Below are 26,744 nucleotides of genomic sequence, written 5' to 3'. Positions count from 1 at the left end.
TAGGGTGCTGGCAGATTACGGGCCTCCCATAGCTGCTGCCAGGCCCCTAATCTGCCATGGGCCCCTATACCGCCTCCTCATGCTGCTGCCAAGTCCAGAGTCTCTCATGGGTCCCTGTACGGCCTCCCATTGCTGCTGTCTCCATCGCCACACTCTGCCATGTGCCACTTTCAGGTCTCCTCACACTGCTGGTGTATTCCATTTTTTGTCATAGGGTGCTGGCAGATTACGGGCTTCCCATAGCTGCTGCCAGGCCCCTAATCTGCCATGGGCCCCTATACCGCCTCCTCATGCTGCTGCCAGGTCCAGAGTGTGTCATGGGTCCCTGTACGGCCTCCCATTGCTGCTGTCTCCATCGCCACACTCTGCCATGTGCCACTTTCAGGTCTCCTCACACTGCTGGTGGGTTCCATTTTTTGTCATAGGGTGCTGGCAGATTACGGGCCTCCCATAGCTGCTGCCAGGCCCCTAATCTGCCATGGGCCCCCGTACCGACTCCTCATGCTGCTGCCAGGCCCGTAATCTGTCATGGGCCCCTGTTGTCGCTTGTTGGCATATTCCGCTCGTTCAGATGCTCCTTCTCCTGCTACTCCTCTTCACGGATTCCGTCAGCAGTCTTTCTTGGAATCCGTTTCCAAGAGACAACAGTTTGCGAGCACGCACCAGACGGTGCAGAAACTGAACGTCCTCCTGTCCAAGTTGCTGCTGCCAGGCTTGTAATCTGTCATGCGCCCCTGTACCGCCTCCTCATGCTGCTGCCAGGTCCAGAGTGTGTCATGGGCCCCCGTACCGACTCCAAATGCTGCTGCCAGGCCCGTAATCTGTCATGGGCCCCTGTACCGCCTCCCCATGCTGCTGCCAGGTCCAGATTATGTCATGGGTCCCTGTACGGCCTCCCATTGCTGCTGCCAGGCCTGTAATCTGCCATGGGCCCCCCTACCGACTCCTCATGCTGCTGCCAGGCCCGTAATCTGCCATGGGCCCCTGTACCGCCTCCTCATGCTGCTGCCAGGTCCAGAGTGTGTCATGGGTCCCTGTACGGCCTCCCATTGCTGCTGTCTCTATCGCCACACTCTGCCATGTGCCACTTTCAGGTCTCCTCACACTGCTGGTGGTTTCCATTTTTGTCATAGGGTGCTGCATGGCCTCCCATTGCTGCTGCCTCCACCGCCACACTGTGGCTCCACACTCTGGTTTTGGCCCCGTGACTGGCCAAATGAGTGAAGTGTGCGGTGATTCTAAGATCGACGGCACTCATCTGCATGTCATACTGCCTGACAGTATTATTTCTCTTCCCCAGCAGACTCCAAGGGCATTTAAATTAAAGGTACAGTGTTCAGCACTAATATTAAGTCTCTCTGAAGCCTAGAAACACCCTTTTTTAAGTTAAATTCACAGCGAATATATTCGACTCGAATCGAATTTTTTCTACGAATTCGCCGAATCAGTCAAATCGAATTTTTGAATACTTCGCTCATCTCTAATTATGTGATAAGAGACACAAAGTAAATTGCTGAAAAGAATACAATAATCTAAATATCCAAAGCATACACTAATATTAAGAATATATAGCAGGAGAAAAATATAGAGAATTTAGCCAGCGTACAAGACTTCATGAAATATGAATAATATGACACAAGGCACACTGAAATATTAGTATCCATAAACACTATACAGCAGGGGTGCTCAAACCGTGGCCCACGGGCCACATGAGACCCTCGGAGTCCTCTGACCTCAAACTAGGGAAGCGCACGGCTGGGATAGGCAACCCATTGACCGTGATCTGGGCTTGCCGACTCACCATTCTAGAGGGCATCGAGCCGGCAGTGGAGGAAGCAGGTGGCCATGGAGGGAGCAGTAATGCCAGCTCCTGTTCCAGGCGGAGGGAGACCAAGTGCACTTTGGGACCTTTCTAGCATCCTGTAGATGAGAGGAATGCCAGCAGAAGCTGGAAGAGGGAAAGAAGGTCCGTATATTTAATACCACATTAATTACGCTTTTGCTATGGGCATATCAGCACTTATCAAAGGGTTAACAACTATTAGGCTGCTTTCACACTGATCTGTGGGTGCAGCGCAGTGCACCTTCGGCTTTCCTGCAGGTTAGCTGAGCTGAGCCATAGACTTCTATTATTACCTGCAGGTGTCATGCTATGGCAAAGTGCTGCTAACCTACAGGAAAGCTGAAGGTGCACTACCAGGGGCGGACGGAAAAATCATGGGGCCCCCGGGCAATAGGGGATCATGGGGCCCCTGTGTCCTTGCCCAAACTCAAAAAGCCTATGAAAAAGGTACCAAAGGCATCTCATGGGGCCTCCTACTGACCCCGGACCCTCAGGCAGTGCCCGAGTTTCCAAATGGTCAGTCCGCCACTGTGCACTACAGTAAACCACAGCACATCAGTGTGAAAGCAGACTTTTAGGGGGCTCAGGACAGTAAGGGCTTGTTTAAATTTGCAATTTGGGGGTTTTAAAACCCCACAGATTAAATGCCCCCCCCCAACCACTGGTGTAGTGTCTGGGGTCACATTGGCGACCCCGTCCCATGCTCCAAGGGGCCCATGCGGTCTCCCTGTCACATTCTGTTTTATACTTGGTCAGGAGGGATGGCAGGGGTGGTATACACAGGAACCAATCCTTTCCATTTTCCTCCTGCAACCGCCGATAACCATCATCTCCTTCTCTTCCTCCCTCCCTCTGGCATTCAGCGGCTGCAGGAGAAAAATGTTCATCATGCTATTCAAAATAAAAAATGTAAATTCTGAATCAGTGGCCCTTGTTTTTCAAAAGTTTGAGCACCCTTGCTATACAGTATATACACTATATGGCCTAACATTGTTGACCATCACACCCAATCATGGCCAATGGTATGCTGACTTCCCCCTCTAAGTTATCCAGGTGTTTCCAGTGAAGGGTACTGGTAATACAACAGCATACAAGGACATTGTAGACAATTGTGTTCTTCTACTCTTGTGGTAACAGTTCAGTGAAGGCCTTTTCCTGTTCCAGCATGACTGTGCCCCTGTGTGCACACCCAGCTCCTTAAAGACATGGCTTGACCAGTTTGTTGTGGAGGAACTCTCGTGGCCTGACTTCAACCCTACTGAACACCATTGGAATGAACTGAAAAACCAATTGTGGGTCAAGTCTTCTCATACAACATCAGTAAATGACCAAAAAATGCTCTTTTGGTTGCATTAGTACAAATTCCCACAGACACACTCCAAAGTCTTATAGAAATCTTCCCGGAAAATGAAAGCTGTTGGTGCAAAGGAGGACCGACTCCATAAAAATGCCTATGGTTTCAGAATGGGGTTTCCAACAAGCCAATACAGGTCTGGAGTTCATATGTCTGCACACTTTTGGGCATAGAGCTTATTTCACAGGTAGTTTTACCATGACCCGAATGATGATAAAATATACAAAATAAATGCTGTACTCACAAATCCATACAGCACTAAATACAATATGGATATCTGCTGTGTTGTCTGCATTCATATATTGAGGAATGGTGAATTTATTTCTCCATATAATTAATACAGGGCATCACACAGCAAATTATTAGTTAGAATGTCTCAGAATAATTATATAGATGAAGATTCAAGAGTTCTTTTCCTGTGTACAGCCTCTGCACTTAACCTGTGTTCTCTTTTTATCCCTCCTGAATCCAGGATGGAGCAGAAGAGCCGTAAGTACAATGTTATAGATGGCCTCTATGACTTCCGCAGCTGCTGTGGCATCTATACAGTCAAGGATGGTTTGCCCCTGTAAGTACAATATGTTTTATGCTGCCTTCTGTCATTTAGGGCAGATCTGTATCTGCCCCATTCACTGACCTCCCTGAGGAGTGTCTGGTGGACCCCCTGACCTCATATACTGTACAGCAGGGGCGTACTGACCATTCGGAAACTCGGTCACTAAGGGGCCCCATGAGATGCCCCTGGTACCTTTCATAGGCTTTTTTGGATGTGGTTTGAGTGTGGGCGAGGGCACAAGGGCCCCATGATCCCCTATTGCCCAGGGCCCCCATATGTTGTCAGTCCGCCACTGCTGTACAGTATGTAAAAATGATAAATGCAAAAAAAGATGAAAGTGACATTTGTTGATGTGGATTGTACAGAGCCCAAGAGACGGCAGGCACTAGTCAGAGCAAAGCAGAGATGGCAGGCACTAGTCAGAGCAAACCACTCACCCACTTGTGACTAGTACTCAAGATGCCTCCAAACCAGGGGTGGACTGACAACTCATGGGGCCCCCAGGCAATAGGGGATCATGGGGCCCCTATGTTCTTGCCCAAACTCAAAAAGCCTATGAAAAAGGTACCAGGGGCATCTCATGGGGCCCCCTACTAACCCCGGGCCCTCGGGCAGTGCCTGAGTTTCCAAATGGTCAGTCCGCCCCTGCTCCAAACTAAAGACAAGTTCTTCAGAGAAGAAGATTACTTTCGGGTTTGCTACTTACAATCATTGTAATAGTGGCTTCACCCTTAATCAACAGTGTACCAGGGTTTTTATTACTGACCACTGACCACCAACGTCTTAGGGACTTTGGCACTGTCAATGTCAAACAATATACCAGGGCTTAGTCAATGACCACCAATGTGATGGAGCCATCATCACTATCCACTCATTACTAATCTAATTGTGATGTCTCCACTGACCACCAATAAGACTTTGCCACTGACCATCAAGGTAATGGGGGGCATAGTTACTGACCACTAATGTAATGGAGGCTTCACCACTTACCTCCAATGTAACAAGGGCTTCACTACTGACAATCAATGTAATGGGTGTTTTGTTACTGATCATCAATAAAAAGAGAGGACTTCAATGCTGATCAGCAATATTATCGGCTTTGCCATGGACTACCAATATGAAAAGGGTTTTGCCACTGTTCACCAACATTATCAGGGCTTTGTGACAAACCACCAATATGTAGGAGGCTTCACCAATGACCACCAATATAACAAGGGCTACCAAAATGACAACTAACTTAAAGGGACTTCCCCTTTACAATGATGGTTCATGTGGAAGCCATCAACAAAAAGGGGGCTTCGCCATTGATCATGTAAAGGAGGCTTTGCTGCTGACAAGGAACTATGTCATTACCACAAACCTAAATGAACCTTCACCATTTACCATCAAAGTAACATGGGTTTTGCCACCTACTACCATTGTAATGGGGATCTTTATTCTGACACCAGTATAATGGGCCACTTTGCAATGTTTGTGTCTCACGTTAACATTCTGTTATGGGGCCCTATGATTTGTAGATATGCTTGTGATCAGAACTGATATTTCAATATTGTTTTTTCTCTATGTATAAATAGCCTTCCTCAGCATGTCACACGGTTCCACTGATGGCTGAGCCTCTTCAGAGAGTTTTTGAAATTCTTTCTGTCCTTATTACAGAGAATTAGTGGCAGATAATTCCTTCACTTGCAGTAGACCAGAGTCCAGGGAGCAGAAGTAGCAGCCATGATGGTTTATATGCATTATCTTCCTGAAGAATAGTCCTGGATATGAGTTTTCCTCTAGCTTCCTCAGAGTATAAATGTTGGCTTATATGGCCCAGTGATATGAATTAAAAAGTCTCTGTTGCTCAAAAGAAGCCCACAAACTTCCCTAATGCTGGAATTCATATGTAGAGTTCTCTCTGGTGTAGTAACTGGATAAGGATTTTCCTCTGCCCTCATCACTAGAATGATAACAACGGGACCAAGTACAGTCTGTGCTTAAAAAGGAAATCTTGTCACATTATGCAGAAACCCAATGGGACGAACTGGACTGAGAGGAATCGGGAATATGCGTCGGTTTGGGCCAAACCATTCTTTGCATCCTGTACTTACACGGTGAGCAGCAATAATGTCTATTTCTTATACCCTTTTCTGTACAGTTGATGACTAGATGTGCATCTCAGAACTGAGAAATGAGCAGGACAGTACAGAGGATTGAATAGGAAAACACAGAGAGGATTGAGTAGGGTGCAATAGTACAACACAGAGGGCTGAGCAGGAGCTCACAGGTGGTAGAGCAGACCAGCACATAGGGCAGAGCAGCACAGTACAGAAGGCAGAGCAGCACAGTACAGAAGACACAGCAGGACAGTACAATCGATAGAGCAGACAGTATAGGGGACACAGCAGGACAGCACAAAGGCAGAGTAGACAGTACAGAGGACACTACATAACAGTACAGTAGGTGGAGCAGAAAGTACAGGGGACACAGTAGGACAGTACAATTGATGGAGCAGACAGTACAAGGGACACAGCAGGACGGCACAGAGGGCAGAGCAAACAGTACAAGGGGCACAATAGTAAGCAGGAGTAAAAGTGATAGCTAAAAATGAGCTGCTGTACACCAAAAGGCACCAATAATCTCCTCCAATAACCTCAATTTTGTGCTGTGCTACTCAGCCCTCAGTGCTGTTCTGCTTTGTCCTCAATACTGTCTACTTTGCCTTCTGTGCTTTCCTGCTCTGCTACCTGTGCTAACCTGCTGTGCCCCTTGTACTGATAATAATAACAAAGGTGCAGAGCTAAAACCTCAATAAATAATGTATGATAATATAAAGTGCAAATGCTTATAACCTGGGAAATTGCTCTGTCATACAAGGTATGTCAAAAAAATATATAACAGTAATGCACATATACAGTATTCCTGATTGCAGGAGAAATGCATAAATAAATAAATGAAGTGACATTAGTGCAAACGTACATCCACAATAGTGACTGTTGGTGCTAAAGTGACAAAGTCTATATAGAAAATTCATAGGATGTGAAGCTTCAAATCAAGTGATCCACTGTGCATCTTCTGTTGATGAAATAATATAATTGCACACTAACCAGATACATAATTCCATCATGCATTTGAGATAATACAACATCTCATTGGTTCAGTAGGATCCTCTTATGGGCACATCTATCCCTTCTGGGCTTCCATCTGGATCATCAGATTGGATACAGCACCTCTCAACTCTGGGATACAGCACTTTCCCTGTGGGCTCTGTGGGTGGTGGACTCAACAAGAGTCCCAAGAAAGGATGCCAAAATGGTGTGATATCGTTTCAAAAGGGGTCCTGCATGTGTCTCGGCGGTGTGATGTCTGGACGCTGCAGCTCTTCCCTTACGTGTTTCGTGCTAAAGCATGTATTCATAGGGAGTGTGCGTGCGAGTGTCAGACGTCTGGTGTGTTCAATTTACAGCCTGCAAATGGCGCGCGTGTTATCGCATCCGCCATCTTGCCGGCTAATTTGCGCATGCGCGGTATGACCTGCGCCATAATGTCCGCTGTCTCGCGCGTGCGCCGTTAATCGGCGCCATTTTGTTGTAGTCACAGCCATCTCATGTAGCGATCCCAGATGCGCACGCATATGGGAGTTCTGGCTATGGATGACACTATATGCATTAGCCTATGATCATCAGGGAATTATGAATCAAATTTATTATTGTATATAGATATTTCTATGTATGAGCAACCTGAATTGCCAAACAAAAAGGGGGTGATACTATATACCAGTGATGGCGAACCTTTTTGAGCCCGAGTGCCCAAACTGCAACCCAAAACCAACTTATTTCTTTCAAAGTGCCAACACTGCAATGAAACCTGAATATCGAGCTTTTGGTTTAGAAAAAACAACTCGTACAGTAGTGCAAACTAATTAACAGTACAGGGATGACCAGAGACTGCGGACACAGTACAGGGATGACCAGAGACTGCGGACACAGTACAGGGATGACCAGAGACTGCGGACACAGTACAGGGATGACCAGAGACTGCGGACACAGTACAGGGATGACCAGAGACTGCGGACACAGTACAGGAGATGACCAGAGACTGCGGACACAGTACAGGGATGACCAGAGACTGCGGACACAGTACAGGGATGACCAGAGACTGCGGACACAGTACAGGGATGACCAGAGACTGCGGACATAGTACAGGAGATGACCAGAGACTGCGGACACAGTACAGGGATGACCAGAGACTGCGGACACAGTACAGGGATGACCAGAGACTGCGGACACAGTACAGGGATGACCAGAGACTGCGGACACAGTACAGGGATGACCAGAGACTGCGGACACAGTACAGGGATGACCAGAGACTGCGGACAGTACAGGGATGACCAGAGACTGCGGACAGTACAGGGATGACCAGAGACTGCGGACACAGTACAGGGATGACCAGAGACTGCGGACACAGTACAAGGATGACCAGAGACTGCGGACACAGTACAGGAGATGACCAGAGACTGCGGACACAGTACAGGAGATGACCGGAGACTGCGGACACAGTACAGGAGATGACCGGAGACTGCGGACAGTACAGGGATGACCAGAGACTGCGGACAGTACAGGGATGACCAGAGACTGCGGACACAGTACAGGAGATGACCAGAGACTGCGGACACAGTACAGGGATGACCAGAGACTGCGGACACAGTACAAGGATGACCAGAGACTGCGGACACAGTACAGGGGATGACCAGAGACTGCGGACACAGTACAAGGATGACCAGAGACTGCAGACACAGTACAGGAGATGACCAGAGACTGCGGACACAGTACAGGAGATGACCGGAGACTGCGGACACAGTACAGGAGATGACCGGAGACTGCGGACAGTACAGGGATGACCAGAGACTGCGGACAGTACAGGGATGACCAGAGACTGCGGACACAGTACAGGAGATGACCAGAGACTGCGGACACAGTACAGGGATGACCAGAGACTGCGGACACAGTACAAGGATGACCGGAGACTGCGGACACAGTACAGGAGATGACCGGAGACTGCGGACAGTACAGGGATGACCAGAGACTGCGGACAGTACAGGGATGACCAGAGACTGCGGACACAGTACAGGGATGACCAGAGACTGCAGACACAGTACAGGGATGACCAGAGACTGCGGACAGTACAGGGATGACCAGAGACTGCGGACACAGTACAGGGATGACCAGAGACTGCGGACACAGTACAGGAGATGACCAGAGACTGCGGACAGTACAGGGATGACCAGAGACTGCGGACACAGTACAGGAGATGACCAGAGACTGCGGACACAGTACAGGGATGACCAGAGACTGCGGACAGTACAGGGATGACCAGAGACTGCGGACAGTACAGGGATGACCAGAGACTGCGGACACAGTACAGGAGATGACCAGAGACTGCGGACACAGTACAGGAGATGACCAGAGACTGCGGACACAGTACAGGAGATGACCAGAAACTGCGAACAGTACAGGAGATGACCAGAGACTGCGGACAGTACAGGGATGACCAGAGACTGCGGACACAGTACAGGGATGACCAGAGACTGCGGACACAGTACAAGGATGACCAGAGACTGCGGACACAGTACAGGGGATGACCAGAGACTGCGGACACAGTACAAGGATGACCAGAGACTGCGGACACAGTACAGGAGATGACCAGAGACTGCGGACACAGTACAGGAGATGACCGGAGACTGCGGACACAGTACAGGAGATGACCGGAGACTGCGGACAGTACAGGGATGACCAGAGACTGCGGACAGTACAGGGATGACCAGAGACTGCGGACACAGTACAGGAGATGACCAGAGACTGCGGACACAGTACAGGGATGACCAGAGACTGCGGACACAGTACAAGGATGACCGGAGACTGCGGACACAGTACAGGAGATGACCGGAGACTGCGGACAGTACAGGGATGACCAGAGACTGCGGACCGTACAGGGATGACCAGAGACTGCGGACACAGTACAGGGATGACCAGAGACTGCAGACACAGTACAGGGATGACCAGAGACTGCGGACAGTACAGGGATGACCAGAGACTGCGGACACAGTACAGGGATGACCAGAGACTGCGGACACAGTACAGGAGATGACCAGAGACTGCGGACAGTACAGGGATGACCAGAGACTGCGGACACAGTACAGGAGATGACCAGAGACTGCGGACACAGTACAGGGATGACCAGAGACTGCGGACAGTACAGGGATGACCAGAGACTGCGGACAGTACAGGGATGACCAGAGACTGCGGACACAGTACAGGAGATGACCAGAGACTGCGGACACAGTACAGGAGATGACCAGAGACTGCGGACACAGTACAGGAGATGACCAGAAACTGCGAACAGTACAGGAGATGACCAGAGACTGCGGACAGTACAGGGATGACCAGAGACTGCGGACACAGTACAGGGATGACCAGAGACTGCAGACACAGTACAGGGATGACCAGAGACTGCAGACACAGTACAGGGATGACCAGAGACTGCAGACACAGTACAGGGATGACCAGAGACTGCGGACAGTACAGGGATGACCAGAGACTGCGGACAGTACAGGGATGACCAGAGACTGCGGACAGTACAGGAGATGACCAGAGACTGTGGACACAGTACAGGAGATGACCAGAGACTGCGGACACAGTACAGGAGATGACCAGAGACTGCGGACACAGTACAGGAGATGACCAGAAACAGCGAACAGTACAGGAGATGACCAGAGACTGCGGACAGTACAGGGATGACCAGAGACTGCGGACAGTACAGGGATGACCAGAGACTGCGGACACAGTACAGGGATGACCAGAGACTGCAGACACAGTACAGGGATGACCAGAGACTGCAGACACAGTACAGGGATGATCAGAGACTGCAGACACAGTACAGGGATGACCAGAGACTGCGGACAGTACAGGGATGACCAGAGACTACGGACACAGTACAGGGATGACCAGAGACTGCGGACACAGTACAGGGATGACCAGAGACTGCGGACACAGTACAGGAGATGACCAGAGACTGCGGACACAGTACAGGGATGACCAGAGACTGCGGACACAGTACAGGGATGACCAGAGACTGCGGACAGTACAGGAGATGACCAGAGACTGCGGACAGTACAGGAGATGACCAGAGACTGCGGACACAGTACAGGAGATGACCAGAGACTGCGGACACAGTACAGGAGATGACCAGAGACTGCGAACAGTACAGGAGATGACCAGAGACTGCGGACAGTACAGGAGATGACCAGAGACTGCGGACAGTACAGGGATGACCAGAGACTGCGGACACAGTACAGGGATGACCAGAGACTGCGGACACAGTACAGGAGATGACCAGAGACTGCGGACACAGTACAGGGATGACCAGTGACTGCGGACAGTACAGGGATGACCAGAGACTGCGGAAAGTACAGGAGATGACCAGAGACTGCGGACAGTACAGGGATGACCAGAGACTGCGGACATAGTACAGGGATGACCAGTGACTGCGGACAGTACAGGGATGACCAGAGACTGCAGACAGTACAGGGATGACCAGAAACTGCGGACACAGTACAGGGATGACCAGAGACTGCGGACAGTACAGGGATGACCAGAGACTGCGGACACAGTACAGGGATGACCAGAGACTGCGGACACAGTACAGGGATGACCAGAGACTGCGGACACAGTACAGGAGATGACCAGGGACTGCGGACACAGTACAGGGATGACCAGAGACTGCGGACACTGTACAGGAGATGACCAGAGACTGCGGACACAGTACAGGGATGACCAGTGACTGCGGACAGTACAGGGATGACCAGAGACTGCGGAAAGTACAGGAGATGACCAGAGACTGCGGACAGTACAGGGATGACCAGAGACTGCGGACATAGTACAGGGATGACCAGTGACTGCGGACAGTACAGGGATGACCAGAGACTGCGGACAGTACAGGGATGACCAGAGACTACGGACACAGTACAGGGATGACCAGAGACTGCGGACAGTACAGGGATGACCAGAGACTGCGGACACAGTACAGGGATGACCAGAGACTGCGGACACAGTACAGGGATGACCAGAGACTGCGGACACAGTACAGGGATGACCAGAGACTGCGGACACAGTACAGGAGATGACCAGAGACTGCAGACACAGTACAGGGATGACCAGAGACTGCGGACACAGTACAGGAGATGACCAGAGACTGCGGACAGCACAGGGATGACCAGAGACTGCGGACACAGTACAGGGATGACCAGAGACTGCGGACAGCACAGGGATGACCAGAGACTGCGGACAGTACAGGAGATGACCAGAGACTGCGGACAGTACAGGGGATGACCAGAGACTGCGGACAGCACAGGGATGACCAGAGACTGCGGACAGCACAGGGATGACCAGAGACTGCGGACAGTACAGAGATGACTGCTGACCTTTGGGGAGGGAGGGGGAGCGGGTACCTGAATTTGACAGGTACCCGCTCTTACTTCCGCAGAGTTTTTTTTTTATCTTACCTGTCCTTTATCCAGCCGCGCGCTGTCTTCCCGGCTTCTGTAGTGTGGGCGCTCGTCGGAGAGCCGGATGCCCAGTGCGCATGCGCGAGAAGCGCTGCGCTTTGTGATTGGTCTGGCGGCTTCTGGGATCTGTCATGTGTCCCAGGTACCGCCTTACCATTCACAAAGAGCACTGCTTCTTGTGCATGCGCACTTGGGACCGGGCTGTCACGCACACTACAGCCGGGAAGACAGCGCGCCGCTGGATTCTCCTGGCGTGCCCACAGATAAGGCTCGGCGTGCCGGCTGTGGCACGCGTGCCACGGGTTCGCCATCACTGCTATATACCTTATAAATCCATTAGTAATATGCTATATTTCCTCCCATATAGGCGAAAACTCCTGCGCATGCGCAGTACCCTGCACCTCGTATACATACTCAATCAAAACACTATTATTATGAGTATGTATTTGAATCACAGGAAATTGTAAATTATATCCCCAGAGTTGTGTAACTCCGAACAGAGATCAAGGGGAGGGGGAAATAACATGATGATCAGCAGTAATGTCCAAATATAGGTAATAATCATGATAATACATATAAAACTATAAAATATAAAATCATGGCCAGTAAAAATAGACATAATAATGATAAGATAAAAAAAAAAATATTGTGATAAAGTACATATGTGAATAATAGTCATAAAAATCAAATAACATCAATAAAAATGAAAAGAATAAATAAGCAACATTACAGGAATTAGACAGAGCTCATATGATGAACTAATAGGATTGCGATGACCAAGTAAAAAAATCTCAATAAAAGTAAGTGTATATAGAGAGCCAGATAAACAAAATCCGAAGGTACATACATTTATAAATAAGTGACTAAAATGAATAGACTAGTCATAAATCTAAAATTGACGCAGAATATAAAATGGTTAAAATAATTTTAACTATTGTCAATAAAACAGTTGATGTCGAACTCGACATTGAGTCCTCTTGGGTATAAGGTATCAAGTTCAAATATCCATTTTGATTCTTGTTGCAAAACCGTTCTCTTTTTATTCATACCTCTCCAGTGTGCTTTAATGATATCGATGCCTGCAAACTTTAGTGAGGAGGGGTCCTTGTTATGACAGAGACGGTAGTACTTAGATAGGGAATGTTCTTTATAGCCCTTTTTGATATTATTCACATGTTCCCTTAAGCGGTCCCTTAACTTTCTTGTGGTTCGACCCACATACTGTTTTTTGCAGGGACATTGGAGTAGGTACACTACGTGGTTACTATTGCATGTGATGAAGTTGTCAATGGTATATGTTCTACCTGTTGACGTGGAACTGAAAGTCTCTGTTCTCCTTTTTCTAGTTTTATTAGAGACAAATCACACATTTATTACAGGGAAAGACACACAGTGGATCACTTGCTTTGAAGCTTCACTTCCTATGAATTTGCTATATAGACTTTGTCACTTTAGCACCAACAGTCACTATTGTGGATGTACGTTTGCACTAATGTCACTTCATTTATTTATTTATGTATTTCTCCTGAAATTGGGAATATATGTGCATTACTGTTATATATTTTTTTGACATACCTCGTACGACAGAGCAATTTCCCAGGTTATAAGCATTTGCACTTTATATTATCATACATTATTTATTGAGGTTTTAGCGCTGCACCTTTGTTATTATTATCAGTACAAGGGGCACAGCAGGTTAGCACAGGTAGCAGAGCAGGAAAGCACAGAAGGCAAAGTAGACAGTATTGAGGACAAAGCAGAACAGCACTGAGGGCTGAGTAGTACAGCACAAAAGGAAGAGTAGACAGTAAAGAGGACACAGCAGAAGAGCATAGAAGACAGAGGAGACAGTACAGAGGACACAGCAGCACAGTACAGAGGACACAGTAGGGCAACACAGAGAACACAGCAGGGCAACACAGAGGACACTACAGGACAGCACAGAAGACAGAGTAGACAGTACAGAGGACACAGCAGAACAGCACAGAGGGCTGGGTAGACAGTACAGAGGACACAGCAGGATAGCACAGCAGGACAGTACAAAGGACACAGCAGGACCGAGGACACAGCAGGATAGCACACAGGACATAACAGGACAGCACAGAAGACAGAGTAGACAGTACAGAGGACACAGCAGGACAGCACAGAGGGCTGGGTAGACAGTACAGAGGACACAGCAGGATAGCAAGACAGGACAGCACAAAGGACACAGCAGGACAGGACAGAGGACACAGCAGGACAGGACAGAGGACACAGCAGGATAGCACAGAGGACATAACAGGACAGCACATAGGGCTGGGTAGACAGTACAGAGGACAGAACAGCGCAATGTGACAGCATTTACTGACTGATTCATCTTTTGACTTAATTACTAGGTGTAGCACCGGCTCAGCCAGCGGCCCCAACCAGAAAGCATCCAAGAATATCCTGGAAGTTCTGGTAGTGAGGTGGAGAGGAAACGAGCTTTGGTCATTACCGGGGGTAAGGGAAAAAATAACAGTAATGATGGAGGGAAAATGTATACCAATGGGCTGTTTGGTCTTAGGTTGGTGTTTGAGCACTCGCGTTTACACAGAGTATTACATGTCATTCTGGGGAATTATGGCTGAACCTCCTGGATGACTGATGTTGGAGGGCATGTACTCTGCATTATGTACAGTTTTCTGGAATTTTTGCACCTGTCACGGAAACCACCGTGAATTGGGCTTCTGAAGTGGCCTGGGGGCCAGCCTCCTTCCCACCCACTATGAACCCAGGACTAGGGAGACCCCCTTCTTGGAGTTACAAAGAACCTTTTCCCCAAGAGAGTTATATCACTTCTCTGGGTACCTGGCTGGCCATGAATTATACCAGCTACACTTTCAATGCAATTAGGGCTGTAGGGACAGATTCTGTGAGCTGCTAGTGGAACTATTATTCTTCAGCAATGTCTTGTCTGGGCAGGGGGTGAATTCCATCACATGTAGGGTTAAGAAACTTGATTTTCTGCTAAAGGTTTCCTGGCATCAACTATTGTTTGCTGTAAGTAGGTTTTGGTGATAAACTCTTATTTTGTTTAATCACCTCCAGAGTCCAAACTACTAGGTGCCAGGAAGGAATCCATTGTTTTCTTGTGTTTGATTGTTTATTTGTTTATGTAATGCAATTCTCTCCTGGGATTTGTAATGTGTGCCATACCTGTCTAGGGGGAAGGTTTTGTGTATAAATGCTGTGCTGTTTGTTAATAAAGTCAATCCTGTTTTACTCCAACATTGGTTCTGTCTGATGCTTGGGGTAAAATTTCTATATTTGAGTTCCAGAGTGGATGAAGCTGTAGTTTGGTGGAGATACCCAGTCAGGGTGTCAGGCAGTCCATCACAGCATCCAAATGCTTTCCGGGTAAAACAAACTACCACATAAATTCTATGCTGCAGATGAAACAGATAGAATTGTAAAACTTTCTCATTCAATAAATCAGAAGCTCATGTCACTTCGGAAAGCAATAGGGTTGTAGAACCTCTTTGAATATGTGGCATACTCAGTGGTGTATTTAGATTTTGTGCTGCCCTAGACAACAAAAAAATGGGACCCCCCCTTCCTGCGAAGATAGCCTGACATTGACCAACAACACCCCTGTCCCCCCACACCCAAGGGAGCCTTCCACTAACACACATCTCTGCCCCCGGCAAGAGAGAGATTCACCTTCACAGCTCTGGACATCCCTGGGAATGAGATTCAGGCTCTGCATTCACCATCAAGCAGCCCACAGCCTCTCTCAGATCCCACCTGGTCTCTATGCCGCATATGTCCCTTCTTCTGTCCCTTTATCAGAAGAATGCCGCCCTAGGCAAATGCCTTGTTTGCCTTGTGATAAATACACCCCTGGACATACCCCCACATCATAGGTCATATACAGGGGCGGACTGACACCTCATGGGGCCCCCGGGCAATAGGGGATCAAGGGGCCCCTGTGTCCTCGCCCACACTTAAACCACACCCAAAAAAGCCTATGAAAGGTACCAGGGGCATCTCGTGGGGCCCCCAGTGCCCGAGTTCCCAAATGGTCAGTCCGCCCCTGGTCATATATCACAAGATGATCAAACGGTGATAGCTGTCACTCTGTGTGTATGTGTAAGACTGCCACAGCACTTCATTGCCAGCAAAAATACTCTGACCTATGAAGGCTGCCAGAGGACAAGCATGAGGAGAATACAAACACCCTTGGAATTAATTTTTGAAAAAAATGTTTTTGTTTTAAATATATTCAAATTAATTAGACTGTATAGCCAAAAGTTTGTGAACACCTGGCCATCACACCTACTGTACAGTTGTGTCCAAAATTATTCAACCCCCACTGAAATTGAGTGTTTTGGCCAGTTTGACATTGCTTTTGATCATTCAGTCATCTTGCTTACATTTACATTAAAGAGGCACTTGTAGGTCAGACAAATATAACATAACAGTTATAATGAAATAACCACAAATGTCTTTTCTGTGCTCACAGCATTATCAGTTTTATTCAACCCCCAAGTGACATTCAATCTTAGTACTTAGTACAGCATCCTTTTACAGTTATAACAGCTTTTAAACGTGAAGCATAGCTTGACACAAGTGTCTTGCAGCGATCTACGGGTATCTTCGCCCATTCTTCATGGGCAAAGGCCTCCAGTTCAGTCACATTCTTAGGCTTGCGCACTGCAACTGCTTTCTTTAAGTCCCACCAGAGGTTCTCAATCGGATTTAAGTCTGGTGACTGCGATGGCCACTCCAAAATGTTCCAGCCTTTCCTCTGCAACCATGCTCTAGTGGACTTGGAGGTATGCTTGGGATCATTGTCCTGTTGAAAGGTCCAACGTCTCCCAAGCCTCAGGTGTGTGACGGACTGCATCACGTTTCCATCCAATATCTCCTGGTACTGAAGAGAATTCATGGTACCTTGCACACGCTGAAGCTTCCCTGTACCTGCAGAAGCAAAACAGCCCCAAAGCATGATTGACCCTCCACCATGCTTCACAGTAGGCAAGGTGTTCTTTTCATCATAGGCCTTGTTCTTCCTCCTCCAAACATAGCGTTGATCCATGGGCCCAAACAGTTCTAATTTTGTTTCATCAGTCCACAGAACACTATCCCACAACTTTTGTGGTTTGTCCACATGGCTTTTGGCATACTGCAGTCGACTCTTCTTATTCTTTGGAGACAGCAAGGGGGTACGCCTGGGAGTTCTGGCACGGAGGCCTTCATTACGCAGTGTGCGTCTTATTGTCTGGGCTGAAACTTCTGTACCCACATCTGACAAATCTTTTCTCAGTTCCTCAGCAGTCACACGGGGACTTCTCTCCACTCTACGCTTCAGGTAGCGCACAGCAGTCGAAGTCAGCATCTTCTTTCTGCCACGACCAGGTAGCGTTTCAACAGTGCCCTTTGCCTTGAATTTGCGAATGATGCTTCCTAAGGTGTCTCTTGGTATGTTTAACATCTTTGCAATCTTCTTATAGCCATTGCCCTTCCTGTGAAGAGAAATCACCTCTTCTCTTGTCTTCCTGGACCATTCTCTTGCCTTCACCATGTTTGTAACCACACCAGTAAATGTCTAGAAGGAGCTGAGTATCACAGTCATTTTAAAGCTGCCTAATTGGTGCTTATTATGCTTGATTGCTGCTCGGTGACATCCACAGGTGTTTTCAATACCTGATGGAAAGCACCTGTATGAACCTCTGTTCTTCAGAGTGGTAGTCTTTAAGGGGTTGAATAATTGTGGCAATGAAGAAACCACATAAGAACCATTTACTACTGTATTACATAAACAATTGATGTCATTTTAGTTGCATTTGGGTAGTTACAACGTCCTTGTAGGATTTGATTCTGAATACAATTCCAAATGTACACTATAGTCCCTAAACCCCTTTACAGCATTGGGGGTTGAATAATTTTGGACACAACTGTATATTAGCTTGTGGGAAATTCTCTTCTAAAAACATGGGCATAAATACTGGATTGCCCAATCCCCCTGCATTTGTGGTTATAATAGCTTCCATTCTTTGTGGCAGAATTTCCACAAGATTTTGAATTGTGTCTCTGGGAATTTATGTCCATTCAGCCAAAAGAGGAGGATGAGAAGACCCATTCCATTCTAGTTCGGGTCAGAGCTCTGTTGAGGCCATTTGAGTTCTTCCTTGCCACGCTGGTCAAATCATGTTTTTATGGAACTCACTTTATGCAAAGGGGCCAAGTCATGATATCACAGTCAGAAAAGTGCCTTCTGTGGCAGGCGCAGCACCCTTTGGTGCCTTGTGCGCTGTGGCATTAGAACAATTATGCAATTGCTGTTTCTTTGTTTGATTAGACTGACTTTACTCTAATTCCTCCAATGCCGCTCTATGGATGCAGTAGGTTTAAAGAGCACACCGAATACTTTAGTTAACTTCTTTAATAACTTCAATCTTCTTCATATAACACTTCTTACAATGGCTTGTATTGTTTATCTTACAGTGACTTATTTCTTTCGTATTACAATGGTTTAATTCGTATTACATTGGGTTGATTCGATAACTTATCTCGATAAATTCGATAGGTTCGATAGATTCGATTGGATTCGTTAGCTTATGTTGTTAGATTAATTCGTTAAATTCGGTGGAACTACAAGTAAACACACACACAACAGTTTTTACATACAGATCTACCTGCATTGCTAAACAACAGAGGAACACACAAGTGCATTAAATATCTATTTGGCCTTCTCTGTTTCCATAAAGCTTCTCTGACTGGAACTTTGTCTGTTTCCTCTTCTGTCTGGTGAGCAAGTGTCTCTAGAACAATCTAGCAGGGAGTTTTACACAGGCATAAATGTGAAACTGACTGGGATTGGTTAAGGCTCTGTACAGTGTGAGGCTGGCTGTGATTGGCTCAGCTCTATACTAACTCTTAAAGGCATATTTTCCTTTTCTGCTTCTGCTAACACAATAAATATATAAATGTCATATAACATTCAAAGACATAAATCACAGCAATGATTCTGCTTTTGGCTTTAACATATACACATATACACTGTACTGAGGTTATTGGCAGGTTTGGTATACACATATATGTGAACCATATTAGCAACCTAGGACTGGTCTTAGCTGGCCAGCTACACTCCCACCAAAATTACCTATAATTCTATGTTCTCAGTAATAGGAATCAAACATGAATTTGAGGAATTTTTCATCAGTTTCTCAACTCTCAAGTGTCTTTGTTACTCTCGAGCAGAACAACTAACTTTTGTACTGGACGTTCCAACTTGAGTGGAGTTGTGAGACGTTTTCCCTTTTTGTCCAGTTTTGAGTCTCCCATTTGTAATAATACTCTTCTTACTAGTCCTTCTTCGTCCTTTCGAGCTTCTAGGACTTTGACCAATTTCCATTGACTTCTAGGTAAGTCGTCTTCCTTTACTAACACTATGTCATCAACATAAACATTTCTTCTAGGCGTTTGCCATTTACTTCTTAGTATGAGATGAGCTAAGTACTCCTTGCTCCATCTATTCCAAAACTGCTCTGATAGATATTGAACTCTTCACCATCTTTTCCTTGCGTATAAATCCTCTTTTGTGAAGTTGCCAAGCGGTGGCTGTATATAATCAGCTTTAAGGTGAAGTAGATGGTTGGGAGTTAGAGGTTCCAAGCTTGTTGGGTCGTTGATGTTGTTGACTGTAAGTGGACGACTGTTAACAATAGACATTACTACATAGAATAGTGTCCTAAGTGAAGCATCATCTAATCTTCCGGCGTTCTTTTTCAAAACTGAACTTAGTACGTTTCTTACAGTTCTGATTTGCCTCTCCCAGACTCTGCCTGTATGGCTTGCATTTGGAGCATTCATGTGAAAATCACACTGTTTCTCTAACAAGTACTCAGTTACTTTTTCTTTATCAATTTCTTTTAGAGCCTTGTTCAATTCATTCTTTGCTCCAACAAAATTAGATCCTTGGTCAGATCTAAGTTCTCTGACAGTACCTCTAATGGCTATGAAACATCTTAAGGCGTTGATAAAGGCGTCGGTTTACATATCTTCCAACATTTCCAGGTGAATTGCTCTGGAGCTTAGACACGTAAATATCAGTCCATATCTCTTGTACTCCTTGTGGTTTTGTTTGGTGATAAGTGGGCCGAAGCAATCCATTCCGCTATAAAGAAATGGTGGTGATGGGTTTACACGATCAGCTGGTAGATCAGCCATTCTTTGTTCTTCTGTAGGTCTACGTGTCTTCCTACAGATTACACATTTACTTATGTACTTCGCTATAACTTTGCTTCCTTTCACTATCCAGTAACCACCTTCTCTCAAACAGCTTTGAGTAAAGCTTCTTCCTTGATGCAAGGATTTGTTGTGGTAGTGATTGATAATCAATCTTGTGAAGGTAGAATTTTTGGGTAGAATTGCTGGATACTTAACTCTGTTAGGTAGCGATGCATTTTCCAGCTTCCCTCCCACCTTCAGTATACCATCCTGCAGAATAAGATTAAGCTTGTACGATGGGTGGTTGTTTGGAAGTCTCTTAGGTTCTTGACTAAATCTCTTCAACTCTTCACTGTAGAATCTTTGATGAATGAGTCTTACAACCGTTTCTTCAGCTTTCACTCTTTCCTCTACATTCAACGATTCTTTCTTTCTGATTCCTTTTGCTAAGCGTTGAATTGAGCTACTATGTTTATGACTGTATTCCACTTTGAACATCTGGCTAGTCGTTCAAGTATGTCATCTTGACACTTGGCGGCAGTGCTCAATGTTTGAACTACCTTTACTTCTGGATCACCCATAGACAGTTCTGTATAACCTTCACTGGTTATGATTTCCTTTTCCCAAAGGAACTCTGGACCGGTGAACCAGTTTGAATTCTTCAGTTCTGTTACATTTAGGCCTCTTGAAGCATGATCTGCCGGGTTGTACTTTGTGTCAACATAGTGCCAATGTTCTGGATTCGTTGTTTTTCAAATGTTTTTAACTCTGTTAGCGACAAAGGTGTGGAATCTTCGAGCTTCATTGTTTATGTAACCTAGGACAACTTGTGAGTCTGTCCAAAAATGCTCTTCATCTATTTTCAATCCCAATTCTTCTTTCAAAAACTGACCTACTGATGCTGAAACGACGGCTGCCATTAGTTCGAGTCTTGGTATTGTCTGAATATTGTTTGGTGCGACTCTGGCCTTTCCCATAACTAGGGCACAGTGTATCTTTCCTTCTCCTATTGCTCTGATGTAGGAGCACTGACCATAACCATGACTACTGGCATCTGAAAAGTGATGAAGTTCTATTTTTTTGTACTTTCCGAAATCAGGAGGTACAAAACATCTGGGTATCCGAATTTCTTTCAAATTTTGCAAGTCTCTTATCCAACTCTCCCACCTTGGCCTCAAGCCTGCAGGTATGGGTTTGTCCCATCCCAACTTCTGTCTGCATAATTCTTGCAATATTTCTTTTGCTCTGAGGATTACTGGTGCCAAGAATCCCAACGGATCATATATTGAGGCTACTGCGGAAAGAATGATACGTCTAGTTGGAACTTTCTCTTCCATGGATATTTCAAAGAAAAAATTGTTGTTTTCTACATTCCATCCCAATCCGAGTACATTCTGAACTGGAAGAGGATCATAGTTAAGATTCACATTCTTCATTGTTGATGCACGTTCGGAGTCACTGATGGATTCTAGTACCTCTCTGTAATTTGAAATGAATTTGTGGAGATGCAGGTTTCCCTTTGCGCATAACTCTTGGCTCTCTCTCACCAATTGAATTGCCGATTTTGAGGATTCTAGGCTTATAAGACCATCATCTACATAAAAATTTTTCTTCAAAAAATTTGCTACTGATGGACAATCCTTTTCATTCTGATTGGCCAGATACTTCATACCATAATTGGCACAACCTGGTGATGATGCTGCTCCAAACAAGTGTACTTTCATCCTGTATTCTGCTGGCTCTGTATCTGTATCTCCGTCTTCCCACCATAGGAACCTCAGGAAGTCTCTATCTTCTTTCTTCACATGAAATTGGTGCAACATCTTTTCAACGTCGCACATGACTGCTATGAGATACTTTCTGAATCTACAGAGTACTCCAGGTAAAGTGTTTGTAAGATCTGGTCCCTTTAGTAGATGATCGTTCAATGCAACATCATTGTACCTTGCTGAGCAATCAAAAACTACTCTGATCTTATCCGGTTTCTTTGGGTGATAGACACCTTGATGTGGGATGTACCACATTTCTCCTTTTTTAGGTTGACCATCAACTTTCTCTGCATGCCCTTCTTTGAGGATTTCTTTCATGAATTTCAAATAATCGTCTTTGAGTTTGGGATCTCTTCCCATCCTTTTCTTTAAGCTTTTCAATCTTGCCAGGGCAAGATCTCTGTTATTTGGCAGATGAGGTCGTTCTCTAAAAGGTAGGGGCATTTCAAGATAACCGTGTTGATTTTGCTGAATATTATCTTTTAGAACTTGTACAAACTTTATGTCCTCTTGGGATACACTCTTTTCATTAGAACTTACGTCTGCAAAGTCAGATTCTAGGATTTTGAGTACTTTCGCTGGACTTATAGCTGGTAACTCTTGGACAGATATTCTATGACACAATCCTGTCACTTGTCCTGAATCTGCAATCTGTTGTTTTCCTCCAACAACACCCAATCCTAGATCAGTCTGGACTGCGTAGGGTTCACCCTTTCCTCCTGCGATTATCTTTTGTGGCACCAATGCCTCGGGACAGTCATAGCCTATCAACAGTCCAACACCAAATTCCTTCAGTGGGGACATTTCGTGAGATATGACAGATAGTTGTTCCCATTTGTTGGCTGTTTCACAGGTAGGTATGCAATCTCGATCCAGAGGTATGTCGTCTTTTGTATAAGCTGGAGGTAGATCTAATATGCAGTTTGAGTGGAGTCCTCTAACTCTCAGTCCTTTGACTCTTTGACTGTTCATTAATGTGTCTCTTCCCGTCATTGTGGTGAGTTTGAGTTTCACTGGTTCTGTGGCCATTTGTAATTTCTTTCAGATTTCTTGATCAATGAAGGTGACGTCACTCTGGGCATCCAGTAGTGCATAGGCGTATACCTTCTTGTTCTTCCTTTTAGGATTTGAAATACACACTGGTACAACCATTGACGTGCCATTGATTTCTCTTTCTCTCACTCTGCAAGAGAATACTGTCGCTTTATTTTCTTCCTCAGTGTTCTTGGGCATTAAGGATTTCTCTTTCTTTGGACGTTCTTCATGTAGTGGTGTAGGATGGCATCCTTTACAAACGCTGCAAGTGGCCTTTTTCTTGCATTCTTTAGTAATATGGCCTTTTCTTAAACATCCAAAACACAGCTGATTATCAAACACAAACGTCTTCTTTTCATCTGGAGACCTTCCCTTCAGTTGTTGGCACTTATGTATGGAGTGATTCTCTTCACAGAACATACACTTGAAGGTAGTCTGAAGACTTGTCGGTTCAAACTCTTTACTGATCCCAGTAGTGATGTTGAACTTGCTCTCCTGGGCATCTGGACCTTTAGTAGCTGTGTTGGTTGCAAAGCTAGTTGCTCTTGCACGTCTTATCTCTCTTGTAGGCCTTTCTTCTAAGGGTTTTAAGACGTAAGATGCTGTTACTGGATTTACGCTATTCGTGCTTCCTCATTGACAAATTCAGAGAACGCTTTGAAACTTGGGAAGTTTTTGCCTTGATCTAACTGTTTAGTCACATAGTGATTCCATCTAGAAGCCACTTGTTCTGGTAGCTTGGCTAGCATCCTGTGGTTTTCTAGATAGTCGTTCAATACTTCTAGTCCTTGAACATGCGGGATAGCATTGCTGCATGCTTGCAGGAAGTCGCCATACTCTTGAAGCTTGAAGTGTTCTTTAGGACCTATTTTAGGCCAGTTTATCAACTTCTCTCTGAAAGCTCTTTGTACTAAGAAGGGATGACCATATCTTGCATTTAATTTTTCCCAAGCTTGCTTGTAGGCTTCTTCATCTTTCCTATAGAAGTTACCTTCAAGAACCTTTTTTGCTTCTCCGCCAGTATACCGCTGGAGGTAAAATAACTTGTCCACTGGACGGGAGCAATGATGTTCAATGATCATTTCAAAACTTGCCTTCCACTCTATAAACTTCAGTACGTCTCCGGAGAATACAGTAGGTTCCGGAACAGAAAGTCTAGTGAGAAATATTCTCTGAGGTTTCGTCGGGTCAACAGTTGTAACATCCTCGTGACCACTTCCGTGACATATGGGAGTTGAATTATCTGGTTCTCTTTTTCCACTTTGTTCTGAATCAGGTGAGTCTCTCTTCTTTTCTCTATGAGCAAGGATGGAAGGACTATGACTTATTTCTTCACTACATGCTGGAGATTTCCTTCCATTTTCCTGGGCATAAGGAAGAACGTAGGAGTCAGCTTCTCCACTTAGTACTGATTTGGATCTATGACTGCCCTGATTCGTATCCTCTTCGTGCACTCTGAGTCTGGCTTCTATAATCTTAACTTCCTTCTGCCTTTCCAGACTTTTCATTTCAGCTTCCATTTTATGGCTCTGAGCCTCCATTTCAGCTTCCATTTTATGGCGTTGAGCCTCCATTTTATGGTGCTGAGCTTCCATTTCGGCTTCCATTTTATGGCGCTGAGCCTCCATTTTATGGTGCTGAGCTTCCATTTCATGGTGCTGAGCTTCCATTTCGGCTTCCATTTTATGGTGCTGAGCTTCCATTTCCTGGCGCTGAGCCTCAATGGCAGATTCCATCTCAACTTCTGCTCTTTTGGCAGCGAGTTGTTCAGCTAATTCCTTTATTTTGGCTGACGTACTTGAGAACTCTGTTATGTGGCTTGCACTTCTGCTAGTGATGGAAGTCACACTTGAGATTGTGGTTCCTCCTAAGGACCTAGCATAGTCTTTCATGAAGAGCTCATTCATTCCCTTTCGTGCCTTGACTTCATCATAATTTGCTGCAGATGATAGTTCTCTCATAAGCTTCACTAAATCCCTAGTGACTGCGGTACATGTATCCATGTTCCTTACAATATCCTGGGAGGGTGTCAAAAACGACCGCAAGTTGACATATGGGGGTTTATTTACTAAAGCTGGAGAGTCCAAAATCAGACTCCCTTCTGCATAGAAACCAATCAGCTTCTAACCTCAGCTTGTTCAATGAAGCTTTGGCAATGAAACCTGGAAGCTGCTTGGTTTCTATGCAGAAGTGAGTCTGATTTTGCACTCTCCAGCTTTAGTAAATAAACCCCATGCTGTCATAAGCTCTGACTCAGAATCTTCTACTGTCTCTATCATTTCACTCAAATTCTCCTTTATGCTTTCTTGTTTTAGCTTTCTGCGAATGTTTTTGATGTATGCTTTCCACCTCTCATACATTCGGGCGAACTTTTTTCCTTTCAGTGCTGCCTCTTGCTCCAAATTTTCTAGCACCTTTTGGGTCAGTTTTAGTTCACCTGTTTCAGCTATATTTGTTTGGGGCGAGACTACCGTTTCATTGCACCTTTCAGATTCAGACGGGTTCTCTTGCTCTTCACCTTCTACCATATCTATCATTGCATCCGCTAACAGTGGGGTCGCAATGCTAGGCTCAGCCATTTCTGAATGCTATAACAATTAATATGAAAAATAAGGACCTGTCACTTTAAATGCAATACTAACAAACGCAAGAATAAATGACTTTCACTTTACATGTAATAGCATCAAAACACAGGCAATACATGACTTTCACTTTAAATACTTCAGAGTCATATACTATAACTGTCTCTCTTTTATTAAAAGTCTGTATTCTCGAGCACAAAAATGTCTCTTGCAGAAACCTATGTGCATAAGTGAGTAATAAAGGAAAGCTCTGAACTTAATTGAAAAGCAGGATACTGTGATCTGAAGGTTGTAGAAACAAACGTCAGTCTTAAAGGAGACTTTTCTTTTCTTGATGCGGTGACTTGCGATGCTCTGCGGTGACTTGCGATACTCTGCGGTGACTTTGCGATGCTCTGCGGTGACTTTGCGATGCTCTGCGGTAACTTGCGATGCTCTGCGGTGACTTTGCGATGCTCTGCGGTGACTTGCGATGCTCTGCGGTGACTTTCGACTAGTATCGTGAACTCTCTGGATGCAACACGTGGTCTCTTGATGGATAGCAGTGCGGGCACTCTAGCTCTGGACTCTGGACCTCCCCCCATGCATCTCTTTCTCTCTCTAGGGGTGCAGGTGGTTTGGCGCTCTTTCTCTGACTGTCTTGCCCTTGCCGTTATGCCACTTTAAGAGTCGTCTGCAGTCTGACTAATGTGCACGTGCTATGGCCTGTACTGTTGTTCCGCTGAGGTGTCTCCGCGTGGCGGTATATGCTGGCGCTCTATTTCTCTAGTGTACTCTTTACTGTGCAAGTTGAGGAGCGCTGCTGCTTGACCTCTGAGGGTAATAGTTCCACTGTGGCAGGCGCAGCACCCTTTGGTGCCTAGTGCG

The 26,744-nt window shown here is 45.9% G+C and overlaps 1 protein-coding gene and 1 long non-coding RNA gene across 3 annotated transcripts in view; one reads left to right on the top strand and one right to left on the bottom strand.

Annotated features, from left to right (window-relative positions):
- Positions 1 to 26,744, bottom strand: part of LOC149435690 (uncharacterized) — a 262,780-nt gene that overhangs the window by 94,236 nt on the left and 141,800 nt on the right. The gene's annotated exons all lie outside the window — the stretch shown is intronic.
- LOC149435693 (transient receptor potential cation channel subfamily M member 2-like) overlaps positions 1 to 26,744 on the top strand; it is a 322,316-nt gene that overhangs the window by 281,523 nt on the left and 14,049 nt on the right. For both annotated transcript variants that reach the window (XM_089662482.1, XM_089662483.1), the window contains 3 exons: positions 3,670 to 3,765; positions 5,763 to 5,849; positions 14,674 to 14,779. In XM_089662482.1, the coding sequence (XP_089518608.1) occupies positions 3,670 to 3,765; positions 5,763 to 5,849; positions 14,674 to 14,779 (289 nt within the window). The remainder of the gene's footprint in view (positions 1 to 3,669; positions 3,766 to 5,762; positions 5,850 to 14,673; positions 14,780 to 26,744) is intronic.

Source organism: Staurois parvus, unplaced genomic scaffold (assembly GCF_062004578.1).
Source record: "Staurois parvus isolate SC_StPar_1 unplaced genomic scaffold, SC_StPar_1.0 ptg001481l, whole genome shotgun sequence".
Lineage (NCBI taxonomy): Eukaryota > Metazoa > Chordata > Amphibia > Anura > Ranidae > Staurois > Staurois parvus.
The sequence above is the reverse complement of the archived record's forward strand: the minus strand, read 5'-3'. Positions and strand labels throughout refer to the sequence as shown.